Consider the following 14,259-nt stretch of genomic DNA (forward strand, 5'->3'; position numbering starts at 1 on the left):
TGATAAGATGGGTTTTCATTAATACTGACATATGTGTGATTTTTCCTCCCTTGCATAAATTAATATTTAAATGAAAACCTATTTCTTCAAAGAGCAACTGACAACCAGGCTCTTCAAATTTTTTAAAAGAACATGATTGGCCTTTAGACAGAGCCCAAAAGCAAATAACAAACTACATACGTTACCTACTTCTGTTCTAAATACTTGACTCCGGCTCATGAGTTCCACTGCATAACTGGAAAAAAGGCAACACTTTTGTTGCCTGGAGCCAGTCAGAATTGCCAGTGAAATAAGACCCGAAAGATCTGTGTGCTTTTTACAGATCAGCACAGCTAATATAGAATCAAATTCCTATTTAAACAAATTTTCTTAGCATGGTATTGTAGTAAATTTAATGCTCATAGACTAATATGTAGATTTTTTTAAAAACATTCTTCTGAACCAAATTCTTACAGTCCAGATGACTTTTACACAGAGCTCCAAATTTCGTACATTCATGATAAGGCATCACTTGGTAAACTACAGCTTAGAATTTCAGGAGTGACTCTCTTCATAACTACACATTGCAAATATTAGGGAATCTTGAAACTTCACTACCTTTCTCCAACCTACATAGCCCTTACATGCATGTTTTTCTTACCGTGGAAGAGAATTGATCATGAGAGTAACTTCTAGATACCATAAAAGAAAAGTTGTTTGAGACAAAGGAGATGGGTCATTCTGCTGACTCAGCAATCGGCAGATTCAGAGGCTCAAGAACTAAATTCTTATTTTGACCCTGTTACTGACATCTGTATGACCCTGTATGTGTCATACCATCATCATCATTAATTTCTTAGTCCCTGAAAGATATGTGCTTCTGTGAGCATAAGGGTGAACACAGAGCTAGAATCTAGCGGGGAAAAGGCTCCAAATGGCTCTGTCAAATGCCATTTTTCACCTGGTCCAGTCCTAAGGTTCCTACTCGCCTCTTTTCCACAGAGCTTCCTTAATTTCCTCTTGCCTCAGCCAGACTCTGGTCGCTCTTAGCTCACTAAGGCAGCTGCTGCCTCTCCAGCAGGAGATATTCGCAGATTCTTTTTAAAATGTGCCAGGCACTCTGTTAGGTGCTAACATTTCAGTGGTGGGCGAATTGACACACAGATTTGCTCTCACGAAGCTCATGGGGGGATATAGCTTACGGTGCACCATGCGCTCACTCTGGACTTATGTTTCTGGAGCAGGATCCTAGCTTTTTGCTCAGTGAGAGGTACTTTTGTTTCTCAGAAGTTCTCTTGCTCGCTGGAAGGAGGGCTTTCTGTCCCTTGTGTAGGACGTTGCCGCATCACCAGGGATAACTGACAACTTTGGTATCGTTCTAGCGTATTAATCAGTAACCCTGTCTGATGCCCCCTGCTGTGCTGCCATGGAGGGCCTGTGCCATGCGTGACCCCAGAGCGAGGTGGCATTGCTGTGATGTGTTCCATGGCAGGGCTCTGGGAACTTTACAGTCATCTTTCAATTAATCAGTAATGATGAAGACAGACATCTATGGAGGTTTTGTTTTCATCGAACATAGAGGCAGTGCCCTGTGCATGTATGAAATGGCAAAATGGGAACTCCATCACTGAGGTCCTGGGTACAACTTGCCCACCAGCAAACAAAAACCCTACTCTGTGCTGGTCAGATCAGAGCTCATTTTCTAGGTCCAATCCTATTGTATGTGTGTGCGTGTGGCTCCTCCACACACACACACACGGTTATTGAGTCCAGAGTTCATCAGGTTTTTTAGATGACTTGAAAATATATTAAATATTGAAGAAACTAGCAATATTTGACCTTGAAAGGAGAAGAGCTCAGGGAAGGCAATGAGAGTTATCTCAAATAGGATTGTCACATGGAAATTGACTTTGGGTTACCCGAGAGGGCATGGCTAGAACCAGTGGGTGAGCAAGAAGATGGCAAATTTGAGCTCAACCTGAGGACAACTTTCTAATTAGCGCTATCTAAAAATGGCCTGGACTGCCTTGGGACACAGCAAGTTCACTGTCGTTGGAGGCACTGAAGCATGAGCCAGTGACAACATGGCAAGGATTTTGGAGGGGAATTGAAGCACAGGCGACAGGGATGTTGTGTTAGATGATGTTTGACATCTCTTCCCTATCTGTGACTTTCTGACTTTATGGAGCCAGTTCTTCACAGTTCCCCAGGGCTTGGTGAGCACAGATGGATGAACTGAGGATGATACTTGAGCAGTTGCTGGAAGGGAAGCTGACACGGGGCAACCTCAAACAGCATAGAGTATACACTGAAAATCAGTTAAAGCTCGATTGTCTTGTTCTGGGGTCCTTGGAAAAGAAACCAGTGAGGTACACAGGTCCAGAATGAGTTTGTTTTTAAAGAAATAGTCATTAGAACCTCTGATGTTAATGGATAAAATGCTAAGTAGAGACAAGCTCTGTAAACAGCTTATATTATTATAAAGCCAACTATAGTTCTCACTCGTCTCTATAACAGGAGAGCCACCCAGTCAAGCGTGGGTCCCTGTGGGCCTATACTGTGTTATAAAGGGTGCTGTGTGTATAGTTTACCTGCTCTGAGCAGCACAACCTCCATGGCCAGCAGTCAGTTTAGAGTTTTCCTCTTTCCGATGTTCTATAGAATAAAACCCTGGGGCCCTGGGGGCTGGCGGTGGAGTGGTCAGTGTGGTGACTCTTAACTTGAAACTTTATAAAGCTAACAACAAGAAAAAAAATGAATGAACCCACATAAATTGCATACAGTTTACCAAACATTTTATTTAAGCATATGCACATTTTTTTTAAAGTAGCAAATGCTATAAATCATTTGGTTTAACTGCAATCCTCCTTTACAGATGAACAGATGAAGCCTTTGGCTAGGTGAAAAATTTACACCTTGAAGTACAAGTATTCTGTCCACTCTTGCTCTGCCTTTATCTACGGCTGACCCTCTCTCTCAGCCACCTCGTGGACCCATGTAATGCCAGGATGGGCTCACAAAATGCCTCACTTGACTCCTTGTGCAGCAATATCTTTGATTTTCATTGTTTTGTTCTGTGAAGTTTCTGGCCCATGTTGCATCCTGACAATATGAGCAGTTCTTACCAGTCATAGTAAATTTTGTAGGGAAAAGAGCCATTTCTTGGCTGAGTGTGATGGAACAAGACACTCCCAGACTCTTCCTTCCAACTATTAGAGATGGAATTTTGTTATTTTTAAACAGGCTACCTATACATGAGGCTGCCAGACTGTGGTTCCCTTCTATGGCCTCTGTTTACCCCCATCATGAAAATATTATTGGCAGTTTTTAGTCAAATCTCAAATGCTTAGAGAAAAACAGCCTTTAAACAGAACAACAAAAAACAAGCTTTTCCATGAGAAATGCTGCTCAGTTTTAAACCAGCAGCTTTCTCTGAATGTTAAGATTTTCCTGTCTTTTCACTTAGAAGTGATAGGTTCTACCCCTGAAACTCTGATGTGTGTTACCCATATCTCTTTCACGGCATGACCCTGAAGTAGGACAAGCCCCATGAAGGTAGGAGCCGTGTCCCCAAGGCTCTTAGTGAAGTGCCTGGCCCAGAGCAGGTATGTGTCAGCTATGGGGACAGAATGGCTGCCACCAAACTGAGGTCTACGGGAGAATGTGGATGTCGCTGGAATCCCTTTCCTTTAACGTGTGGAAAGGAGAGGGGAGTTGAACGCTTGGGTCTTGGAAGAGAAAGGAGTCTATGGTACAGCAACTCGTAGGCACTGTGTCCAGAGCTTGCCTAGAGCAACACTGAGGATGTTTAGGGAGAGAGGAGAAGAAACTTCAAGTGAAAAGCATCTAGCTCTCGCCTTGTCTGCTACTTGAGCTAGCCACAATTGTTAAACAGTCCTTTTATCCAGAGTGCAACACCCCAAGTGATGCAAGAGAGAAGCTGCTCTACCTCCGACCTGTAGCGTGTCCTTCCTTCGCGTGTTTATTTAAATGACAGGTCGGCTGCGCCCTCCTCCCTGGCACATGTTTATGTCTGTGTGAAATAAACAAGCGTCAGCCATTCTCTCCTTCATTCAGTCCGTCTGTGTCTCCCCCTCACCCACCTACTCACACTCACTCCACACTCACACCAGATTCATCTCCGTGGAAAGAAAGACTGATGCTAAGGCCTGTTTCTCGACTCTGAGTCCAGCTGTTCCTGAGAGCTGGAGCCAGGACAAACACATTAGCCCAGTTTCCACCTCCGACTTCAAAAGCTGGGAAAGAAAGTGCATCGGATAGAGTCTCCCTGAGAGCAATTTATAAGGTGGCTGGTGAGAGCCATGGATCCAGCCTTGCAGGGGATTTATTTCCACGTAAATCAATACCAGGGTTATTTATTGGAGTGTTCTTCCTGCCAACAACTTAATAAAAGTCAGCATTTAAAAGTCCAATGAAAAATTCGTGCTCGAAAATGTGAATTAAATAGCTCTTGCAGGCTGCTCCTTGCCATTTTGGATTTTGCCTGGCAAGTTGGTTCAATATGTCAGTCTCAGATTTGCCCAACTTTTATGAGGCGGTCAGGCCACGTTCCTGGTCCAACGTGAGCACGGTACAGCATGGCACACCGTGCTCGCCCAGACGCAGGCCTGCTGCCCAGAGCCTTCGAAACATCAGCTTTTCTCTGAAGATCAGCAAATTCGGGCCCAGCCATTGAAGTTTCGACTTGGGTGTTTACCACTTCTTATCTCAAATAATTTTTGCCTCAGAAAGTTCCCAGAGATAACCTCATTGAGATAAGTGCGGCCCACAGTATCAAGAAAGAGACAGTGATTACAAAATACTCTTCCAAGAATTGAACTTAGTTGACTAAGGCTTCGTTCTCCGGGTCAGCTTGCTTCATTATTGTTTCCTGGGCTCGTTATTTTTGTTCTGTTCTGTCACAGGCTTTATATGTGATGAAAAACACCAGGGGAGTCGAGATAGGAGAAGGAACAGAGAAAGGGCAAGTCCCGGGTAGACCAGCAGAAGAGATGGCTGGGCTTGACGTGAAGGAAAGTGAGCGAAGGACTTGAACTTTCCTTTTGAGTCTGTTAGGGAGGATTTCTTAAATTTATGTGAAATGTATCAACTCGACTGGCCCACCGTCTACCGTGACGATTACAGTAGGCACCCTTATGGTGCTTCAGCGGTTGTTTTTGAAAGTTCATCTAATGTACAACCACCCAATGGATGGCCCCTAAGTTTTAAGAAAGCCCCGCGGACAGATGTTTGTTGATATAAGGATGCAAAGTCACGAAGGTTTGGGGTGCTCAATGCTAGACCACAGTGGGGATCTGATTTCACTGGTGGGTTCTTATTGCTTAAGGTTTTAAAAACAAGGTCCTAGTTCCTGAGAGTGGGAGTGAGTTATGTCCTGTGGGAAGGAAGGTGGAGACAGGCAGGGAGCAAACAGCTCTATTTTCTGAGCTCATGGAGAAGAGCGTGGACTTTCCATGGCCTCCTTTCATGACCTGAGTTTTTTGTGGTTCGATGGCCATGCCTGCAACAGAAGGCAGGCAGGCTGCTGTCCAGTTCTGCTGTGGTTGTGAGAGATCAGGAACCCCTAGAACATACTCTTCTCTACCTTCCTTTTCTCCGAATCTTATATTTTTGGAGGGGCCTTTTCTAATCAAATCTAGCCATACCCCAGCTGCTGTTAGCTCTGTGTGTGTGTGTGTGTGTGTGTGTGTGTTGATTTCAGAGAGAGGAAGGGAGAAGGAGAGACAGAAACATCAATGATGAGAGAGTCATTGATCGGCTGCCTCCTGCAGGCCCCTTACTGGGGATCAAGCCCACAACCTGGGCATGTGCCCTGACTGGGAATCAAATCACCATCTCCTGGATTATAGGTCAATGCACAACCACTGAGCCACACCGGCCGGGCGGCCACTGTTAGCTTTTAGTAGAGTGATGGGTACACTCAAGTGGCTACTTCGCTGGGCCCGTCAGGGGGCCTGTTCATGTACGTTTTACAGGCCCAAGGTCTAGTCTCACTGCCCTGCGGATGCGGGGCCTCAGCATTCAGCGGCTCTGGACTCGTGACCGATGCCTTCAAACATACATGAAGCGCCTCTCCGGCAGAAAGCCAATGTGTACATTTATGGTGTGGAATGGACCTTACCAATAAGTAATATATTTGCTATTTGGAATGCCCTGCCCAAGTATCAACGTACACAATAGAGATGACTAGTAGTCAGAATTAATGGTAGTCACATAAAGGATCAAGGCAAAGGCCTTTAATCAGGCTGTGTCAGGACCCAGTAGGTCACCCTGCAGTTCTGAAGGGCTCGCCTTTTCCGGTACCCAAATGTTTGAAACCATCAGACGCAGAATTTCTCTTCCTGCAGTAGTAACGTTGCTGTCATTAACACCATTTCTTTTTCTTTACCGTTGGCCCTTGGTCTTAGACCTTAGGTCTGGAATTTGACTGGGCCACTACTTTACATTGCACACCCTATTTTAGCAACATTTCAGGCTGTGCACAGCAGAGCCATTCATAGGATAAAGGAAATGACTCCCATGTTTTGTCAAATTACAAAGTGGACACTGCCATGAAAAATACTAGAAACGATTTTTTTCCATAAAAAAGGTAAAACCCAACTCACATCTCGGTAACTTGGGGTGCTGGATGCTTGGGGTGGAAGCTGAGTGGCTAACGCCTGTGTCTTATCACCCAGGCTAGTGAAAGGCGCATTCACCTCGTCGTGTCCCGCCAGGCCCGTCAGCAGAGTCCTGACATCTTTCAGGAAGCCGACTGGAGCGGCAACGGCAGCCGGTCCCCAGGGCTAGGGGACAGGGGCAGCAACTCCAAGGTGAGGCCCAGCAGGGTATGTCCACTGCTTCTGCGGGGAGCTATTTTTCAGGAAGGCTGCACACTTTAACTTTCTAAGTGTCATCTCTGGACTTCATCACTTAAACACTATGTCTTGTACAAAATAAAAGCCCGAAGTCCCATCTCCAAGACCTGGTGGGATAGCAGGTGTCTCCCATCTAAGCAGGAGAGAGGAAGGTACAGGAGAGTTTTGAAACCCAATCTTGCAGACTTCATAATTTCTAGTCTAAGCCAAATAGATGTCATGTTATTTCAAGTCATTTTGTTTAAGGACTGTTTTTCATTCACTTTGAAATGAAGCAAAAGGTTTGCTTGGCTTCTGGATTTTGAGGTTCCCAGTCTGCCTGAAAACGAACAATTCCCCTGCTATTTTTAGGATGTTTGTTTTTGCAGAAGGACACAGAAAAAATAATATAAACACTTGAAATAAATGAAACATTGGGGGGGGGTTGGGCAAACCAAAGAACACATGCTCTATCTTATGGAATTCAAATCCAGAAACATTTTCAAAAACTGTGGATAAAGCACATGTATCTATAGGCAGAATACATCCTTCAGGTCAGCAATGTGCGGGTCCTCTTTAAATGAGGTGACTCAGGCGAATTTCTGTTTCTGTCTGTGGCCAATATTAGAGGCCCAGCCATAACCTCTCCATTAGGATGGGAGTCTCAGCAACACAAACCTTGCTTGGACCAAGTTGAGTCCTATAGCCTTGGCTTGGCATCCTGTTGTGATGGTGACGAGTTTCTAGCTGTCATTTCTTCTGGGATCTGGTTTCATTAAATCACTTGTAACAACAACAACAACAAATCTTATAGATAGTTCATTCTTCTTGAATCAAATTAGGGAATGCCGACATACCACGTGAGGCTATGTTTCAGTTTTCAATAACTCACCAGTTTGAATTTTTGAGCAATGTATGTAGAAACAATATTCAGCATTTTGATTTTGGAACATCTCTGCTTTGTATGCTGTTAATTATACAGCCTACAAGGTTACACCCCCTCTCCTTTTGCCAGCCAGCCAGCCATGCCCCATAAATCCATCAATTCCAGGTTTATTTACAATAAACAGTCTCAACAGACCAAGTGCCTCCTGCTAAAACATTTTTTGAAGGACTCTCTGGTGTCTTTTCACTAGTAAATACCATTAGTGTGTTTAAATTAAACTAATGCTATTAATTAATAGAAAACTAGTTTATTCTCTTAATTAAAGCTTTAATCTAATTAACTAATTATAGTTGAATTAACTAGACCATATTATATCCTAGCTCACTGAACCACTGAGAATGAAGCTTCCACCAGCACTGCGGTTTTATAAGCCCTTCCACCCAACCATAATGAATCATGGAAAGAGCCAGGAGGGTCTGATCAAATTTTTGTCGCAACCCTCTCTCATATGTTCAATTCCCAGAAAACATACGTAACAAACTGGCCCAGTAGAAATTGTAATTATTTTCATTTTAATTTACAGCTCTCTCTGCCTTCTGAAATGCTCTTTCTCACACACTAAAAGTGGCATATTTAAAATGAAACTAAGACATAGAAGGCTCTTTGATGATTTAGTTTTTTGTGATCCTACTAAAGCTGTATTTTGTTTAGGAAACAACGTGGCTTTTTGAACGTAGGAAGTTAAGTTACTCAGAGAAATATCAATGAAGGCAAACCAAGATTTGTGGGACAGAAAAATTTTTAGCGAGTTGAGAAGTTAAAGAGTAATGGGCACTGAGGTTAGGAGTGTGGCACCTCTGTGGGGAGGAAAGGGAATGTGACCAGAGAGAAACCAGGGAGGGGCTTCAGCTGCACATGGACATGTATGTCTGACACCGGGTTGTAAGGCAGATGGGCAGGCTATGTTCATCTTTATATTTTTTTTATATGTCTAAAATGTTCTTTAAAAATCAAAAGCAAATATTCTATCATGCATGTTTATAGCTGAGTGATAAGTACACAGGTGCCCCCGATAAGTTTTAATCTTGGTAAATTTTTTCATAATAAATCATGTTTTAAACATTAGGGAGCTTCCCGAAGTCTCCCAAGTAGGGAAGGAGCATAGGGAGGAAACAGGTGGAAAAGATCATCTCTGGTATTGAACTCTCCTCTCCCCAACCAAAGTTAGGCAAGTCTGGGTACGGAGGGTTCTTGGGGGCACTTGGGTCTTTCCATGAACACGGGGGTGCCTCTCTTGTGGGGAAGGCAGGTGCTGTGGGAGACACAGGACACATGGACGTGCAGACACATTTCTTCTCTGGGGTAGTCCAGCCATGTCTCTTGAGCCCTGGCTGCTCCGTGAAACATGTTGCTCAGTGCAGAAAGTCTGTTTGGGAAGCACTGGGGAGGTGAAAGAAGGTTCTGCTCTCCAGGAACTTGCATCTAAAAACATAGATGTAACACCCCTTCACCGTCAGGAAGACAGCTTTCCACACTCAAATCGTGTATGTCATGTGTTTTATTTGACACAATTGGATTTGGCTTGAGTTCTCTAGTCAATGAACTAGTTAAATTCTTTCTGGAAAAATTGGGTGATTAGTTCTTTCATGTGTTTTTCTGACAGATACCTGAAAATTGATAATTTAGATCATGTGATTCAGTATTACCTCTAAAAGCAAAATGGTATAATGGGGAGAGCATGGATTTAGAGTCCAGACATCCTGGGTCCCAGGTCCCAATTTGCCTCCTGACATCTGTGTTTCACTGATCCAGTTTTTAAAAATGTTGAGTCTCGGTTTGCCTGCCCTGACCTAAGTAGGAAACATATATTCCTTCCTTTTCCTAAAGGTGTAGCTGGCCAAACTTTACATTATTCAAGCACTATTTATTCAGAACAAAATATTAAATTCTCACCAATTCCTATCTACTGGACTGGCAGGAGAGGAGCCAGTGTAACTTCTGGAATATTTCATAAGATATGTAATTTTACTACTTTCGAATGAATTTTGTAACACTTTTTTTTTTTTTTTTTACCAAAAAGTCCTATCTTCTATTCGGTTACATCTCTTTTAGCCACAAGTTTACTGTATGTGGGCATTTTTACCCATTTCATAGATGAAGTTAGAGGGAGCCCAAGTGGTTATATTACCACAATTCATAAGGTAATTACTGCTAGAAACCCAAATAACAATGAAAGATGTTCAAACTTATTACAAAGAAAGGCAATTAAATTATTAGAATCTTTGTTTTCATGTGGAAAATATTGTAAGTATTGTAAGTATTGAAACCCAGTATTGGCAGAATTGTGAGAAATTAGAATTTTCACAATGTATTGGTGAGACTATAAATGATAGAACCATTTCAAAGATAATTTATCAATATCCATCAAAATGTAAAATGTTAGGCTCTTTGATTTAGACATTGTAATTCTAGGACATTCGCCTAAAGAAATAGTTACACAAGTGCACAGGACACGTGAGTCTAAGATGTTCGCAGTGTCCCCGTTTAATTTGCAGAAGCCCGCAAACAGCTGTCATCAGCGGGGAATATAAGCATTAGGCAGCTGTTCAAAGACAAGATAGTGTGTGTGAAATGTGTGTGTGCGATATACTTGTTTCCCAGAATATTCCAGGCTGTGTTTTAGGCATCGCCTCGGGAGACTGATCAACTGCCCTCACAACACCCGTCCCACAAATGCAGTGAAGCCCAATGCAGCCCCAGGGAAGCCCTTCTCTGCGCGCTTCGGGAGTAAATGCCTGATGAGTGTCCCCAGGAGCGAGCTGAAGCGACAGGGCCGCCAGCGGGCGTCCCTGGGTTTAGAACTAAATGCCTGCATCTCCAAGTGGGGTTCTTCAGAGGGGTGTTTGTGATTAAAGGACGGGACATCCCCCCTCTAATTGCTTTACAGAAGGGAGAGGTCATGTGCCAAGAATGGATCATGAGAGCCCCTTTAAGTCTACTCTTTGGCCTCAGCCCAAGTGCTAAGACTATCGCTTATTTGTTTTATTTTGAAACTTTTCTCTGAAGAAAGCCCCATTTTATTTTTATAACCCTCATCTGATAACCATGATCTTCAAGGTTGTTCTAAAAACAACCCAGACCTTACAAGTACTAATTGTAACATATACCTTGCTATAATTATTCATAATTTTGGATTTATTCTATTACTACCAAAAACAATTAGTGGCAATTTGCAATGTATCCATCCATTTATTCAACAAACATGTACTTACCATCTCCAATGTGCTAAATGTTATGTTCAGTGCCAGGGATACCGTAATAGGCCATTATTGTATAAAAAGGGGCCATTAAAACAGACGTGGCTAACTTGAAACCAGAGGAAATCATGAGATAATAAATGCACAAAAACTAGGCTTATCCTTGCTTCATAGTGAAGCATTTAAAATTGACCCTGTGCTTGCAGGAAAATAGTTCTATATGATGTCAACTACCAGACTTCTAGAAGTTTGCTTAATTATAATTCATTTGACTTGTTGAATAGGTAATAAACATACAAGGTTCAAATGGAAAGGATATATTAGGAAGTCTCTCACCTTCCCTGATGTGTACAGTTCCACCTACCCCCAGGAAACCAATTTTTCTTCCAGTTTCTTTATGAAAATGCAAATAGTAATACAAATTCTCATTTTTCTCTTTTAAAAAAAATGTAGTCCACTTACACTTTTTTCTGTATTTTTTTTTTTGGTCAGATGTGGTTTTAAATTTTCTTTCCTAGGTACCACTGTAGCTATGTTTTGAGCCAGAGACTTGAGGTTTGATCAAGTGTTATAAATATTTGCAGTGCATATGCCCATGGTCTTAGTCCCCTAGGTCACTGCACCAGCAGGGAGGGGAATACATTTCCGGAAAAGTACACAATGGTATGTATTCATTGATAAACAGTGCCCCTCACTTTCTTTGTATTATTGCTTCCAAATAATGCTGCATATAGCTTTGCATGTTTTTCGTCTAGTGCTGTTGAATCAAAATAAGTTCTTAATTTGCTTTTCAAAAGTTGACCCACAGTGTGTCCTATACAATGTGTATACTATATTTTTGTATGTATTTTATATATTTTTATGTAATAAAATGAAAAAGTACAACTGCACATTATTTAGAAATGCTAAAGAGTAAAGATGCTAATTGGGGGGAACCTAGATAGTGGTGAATTTTTAGAGTCATGATATATATGAAATCCATTTTCTTTGAGAATGTCAATTGATTACCTGCATAAACGTCTGTTACTATTTAATTAAAATATGATTACTCTTTATACTTTGAAAAAATCCTAATATTCATGAATGGTACAAGTTTTATGAAATGATTCACTATCAGGAATGAATGAATCACCTGAAAAACTCTGGTCCAGTTCTCCTCGTATGCTTGCTGTTTCTCCCGAGGCGTAGGCCAGTCCCCCCTTCTCGCCCGTCCTGTTTGAAATGTGGGCTTCCCGAGGGAGCCTGCAGCGCTTGGGGCGAGGCCAGGGCCCCATGTGTGTCTTTCTCTGGGACCAACCGCCACCATCACACATCTATGCAATTCTGGTCGTTTCTGTGTGTAGGAAATGTAAACCCATGTTTGTTTCCTGTCTGTGCCTTCAGCGCCTCCCTCCTGCGGTCACTTGTCACGAGAAGGTGGTTAGTGTCCGAAAGGACCCCAGCGAGTCCCTCGGCATGACCGTCTCCGGGGGAGCGTCACACAGCGAGTGGGACTTGCCCATCTACGTCATCAGTGTGGAGCCCGGCGGGGTCATAAGCAGAGATGGCAGAATAAAAACAGGTAACAAGGAAGGGACTTAGGGGCCTGGGCAGAGGGGGGAAAGGAATGAGCAGCTTGCTGGGGCAGGTAACTGTCTGCAGACTTAACAGGCGAGCGCGAGGTGACCGGCGGGTCAGCTGTCACCCAGTGACCATGACTCGCTTGAGTGTAGCTGCGGGACTGGGTTTCCACCCTCTGCGTCATGCGGGTCGATGCGGCGCCTCCCTGCCTGCTAGTAAAGCAAGTGCCGCAAATATGCCAAGAATAAAAACATGCTACGGTTATGGACAAATTGCCTCGATTAAATGGCATAATTTTGTTCCATTTATTCTAAGTGATTCTTTGCTGGATTGATCCGGTCCTGCACCTATTCACGAATTGTTCCATTTTATGGGGTGGACAGGACAAGCAATTGGACAGACTTTGAATGAAAAGTGCAAGCGCCGTGCCCCAGGTGCTTGCCCACCGGGCGAAAGCGCTCTGTTCCCCTCATCTTCCCGGTCCTGGACCCCCGAGATGCAGGTGTCAGGAGTGTGTCCTTAGTAACACTGTCAGTTCACATGAGGGGGCGACCCGGCCGGCTGAGCAATTATCTCACGTAACGATTCAGATCCAAAGGAAAGAGTGACGTTTCTGAAGTAGGGCTGCTCGGTCCGTGGAGCCAGAGGTGGGTGGCACATGAAGAGGTCCAGCCAGCCAACCGAACAGTGTTTCCTTTGGGGTCAGGAAGGATTCAAGCCCCTTCCCACCTCCCTCCCCCTATTTTTGACTCTTGCTGTGGCTCTTCTGTATAAAAAAGGCTATTCCAAGGAGGCAGAAAACAGGAGATAAAGAAACAGAGGCGGGGGCAGGGGAGGGGGCATTTCAGTTTCTCTTGCTTTCCTTTCTCACCCAAGGCCCCGGGTGGAGAATGATGGGGCCAACCAAGAAGTGACCTGTGAGAGAACATGAGCAGATTATATGATATGATGCACAGAAACATCTAGCACATAGTAGGTGCTTAACCAATGGTAGTTCTTAGCACCTTTGCGATGAATAGAATGTGAACTCTCCTTTCCACCTCTTTAAGAACACAGTTCCAGGACCCATTTTTCTTAACTGCTATAGACTCCTCTGCCAGATACTCTTGGGGATAGTTTCATATTCATTCATTCAAACCCTGTTTATTAGGTGCCTACCACACCCTGTGCTCTGCTGGTGCTGACCACTTTTGCCAAGTGCTCTCCCTTTGTGTGAAAAACAAGAAACAAAAAAGTAGAAAATGTAGATTTTCTTTGATTAAATGGCAAATCTCTTCCTCCCTTTTTTTTTTAAAGGCAAATCTCAGAGGGAAGGGGGTGGGTGGGGGTGGGAAGAGATTAACCAAAGAACTCGTATGCATATATGCATAATCCTTGGACACAGACTATAGTGTGGGGAAGGCAGGGGAGTGGCGTAGGTGCAGGGAAGAAGGGGTCAACGGGGGTAAAAAGAGGACATCTATAATACTTTCAACAATAAATTTAAAAATAAAATGTCCAACTAAAGAAAAAAGGCAAGAGCCAAATACCAACGGTATGCTTTAGAAACCTCCAAACATGACCTGCCAGTGCCTTGGAGAACACACACAGCTCCCCATTTGTTACTGAGAATCCGGCCTCATGGAAATGAGGCTAATGGCATGCCCCTCGCCCTCACTGCTCCCTGGCACCCAGTCAGTCCCTGCCCCTTTGCGCTTTACATAGAAGGTCCTATTTGCAC

At 43.5% G+C, this 14,259-nt stretch overlaps 1 protein-coding gene across 3 annotated transcripts in view; it reads left to right on the forward strand.

Moving 5' to 3' along the window:
• The window catches only part of LNX1 (ligand of numb-protein X 1), an 82,818-nt gene that overhangs the window by 62,171 nt on the left and 6,388 nt on the right, over nucleotides 1-14,259 (forward strand). For all 3 annotated transcript variants that reach the window (XM_087827428.1, XM_016207080.2, XM_016207085.2), the window contains exons 6-7: nucleotides 6,678-6,812; nucleotides 12,363-12,540. In XM_087827428.1, coding sequence (XP_087683554.1) covers nucleotides 6,678-6,812; nucleotides 12,363-12,540 — 313 coding nt within the window. The remainder of the gene's footprint in view (nucleotides 1-6,677; nucleotides 6,813-12,362; nucleotides 12,541-14,259) is intronic.

The sequence above is a fragment of the Miniopterus natalensis genome, chromosome 1 (genome assembly GCF_054644295.1).
Source record: "Miniopterus natalensis isolate mMinNat1 chromosome 1, mMinNat1.hap1, whole genome shotgun sequence".
NCBI lineage: Eukaryota > Metazoa > Chordata > Mammalia > Chiroptera > Miniopteridae > Miniopterus > Miniopterus natalensis.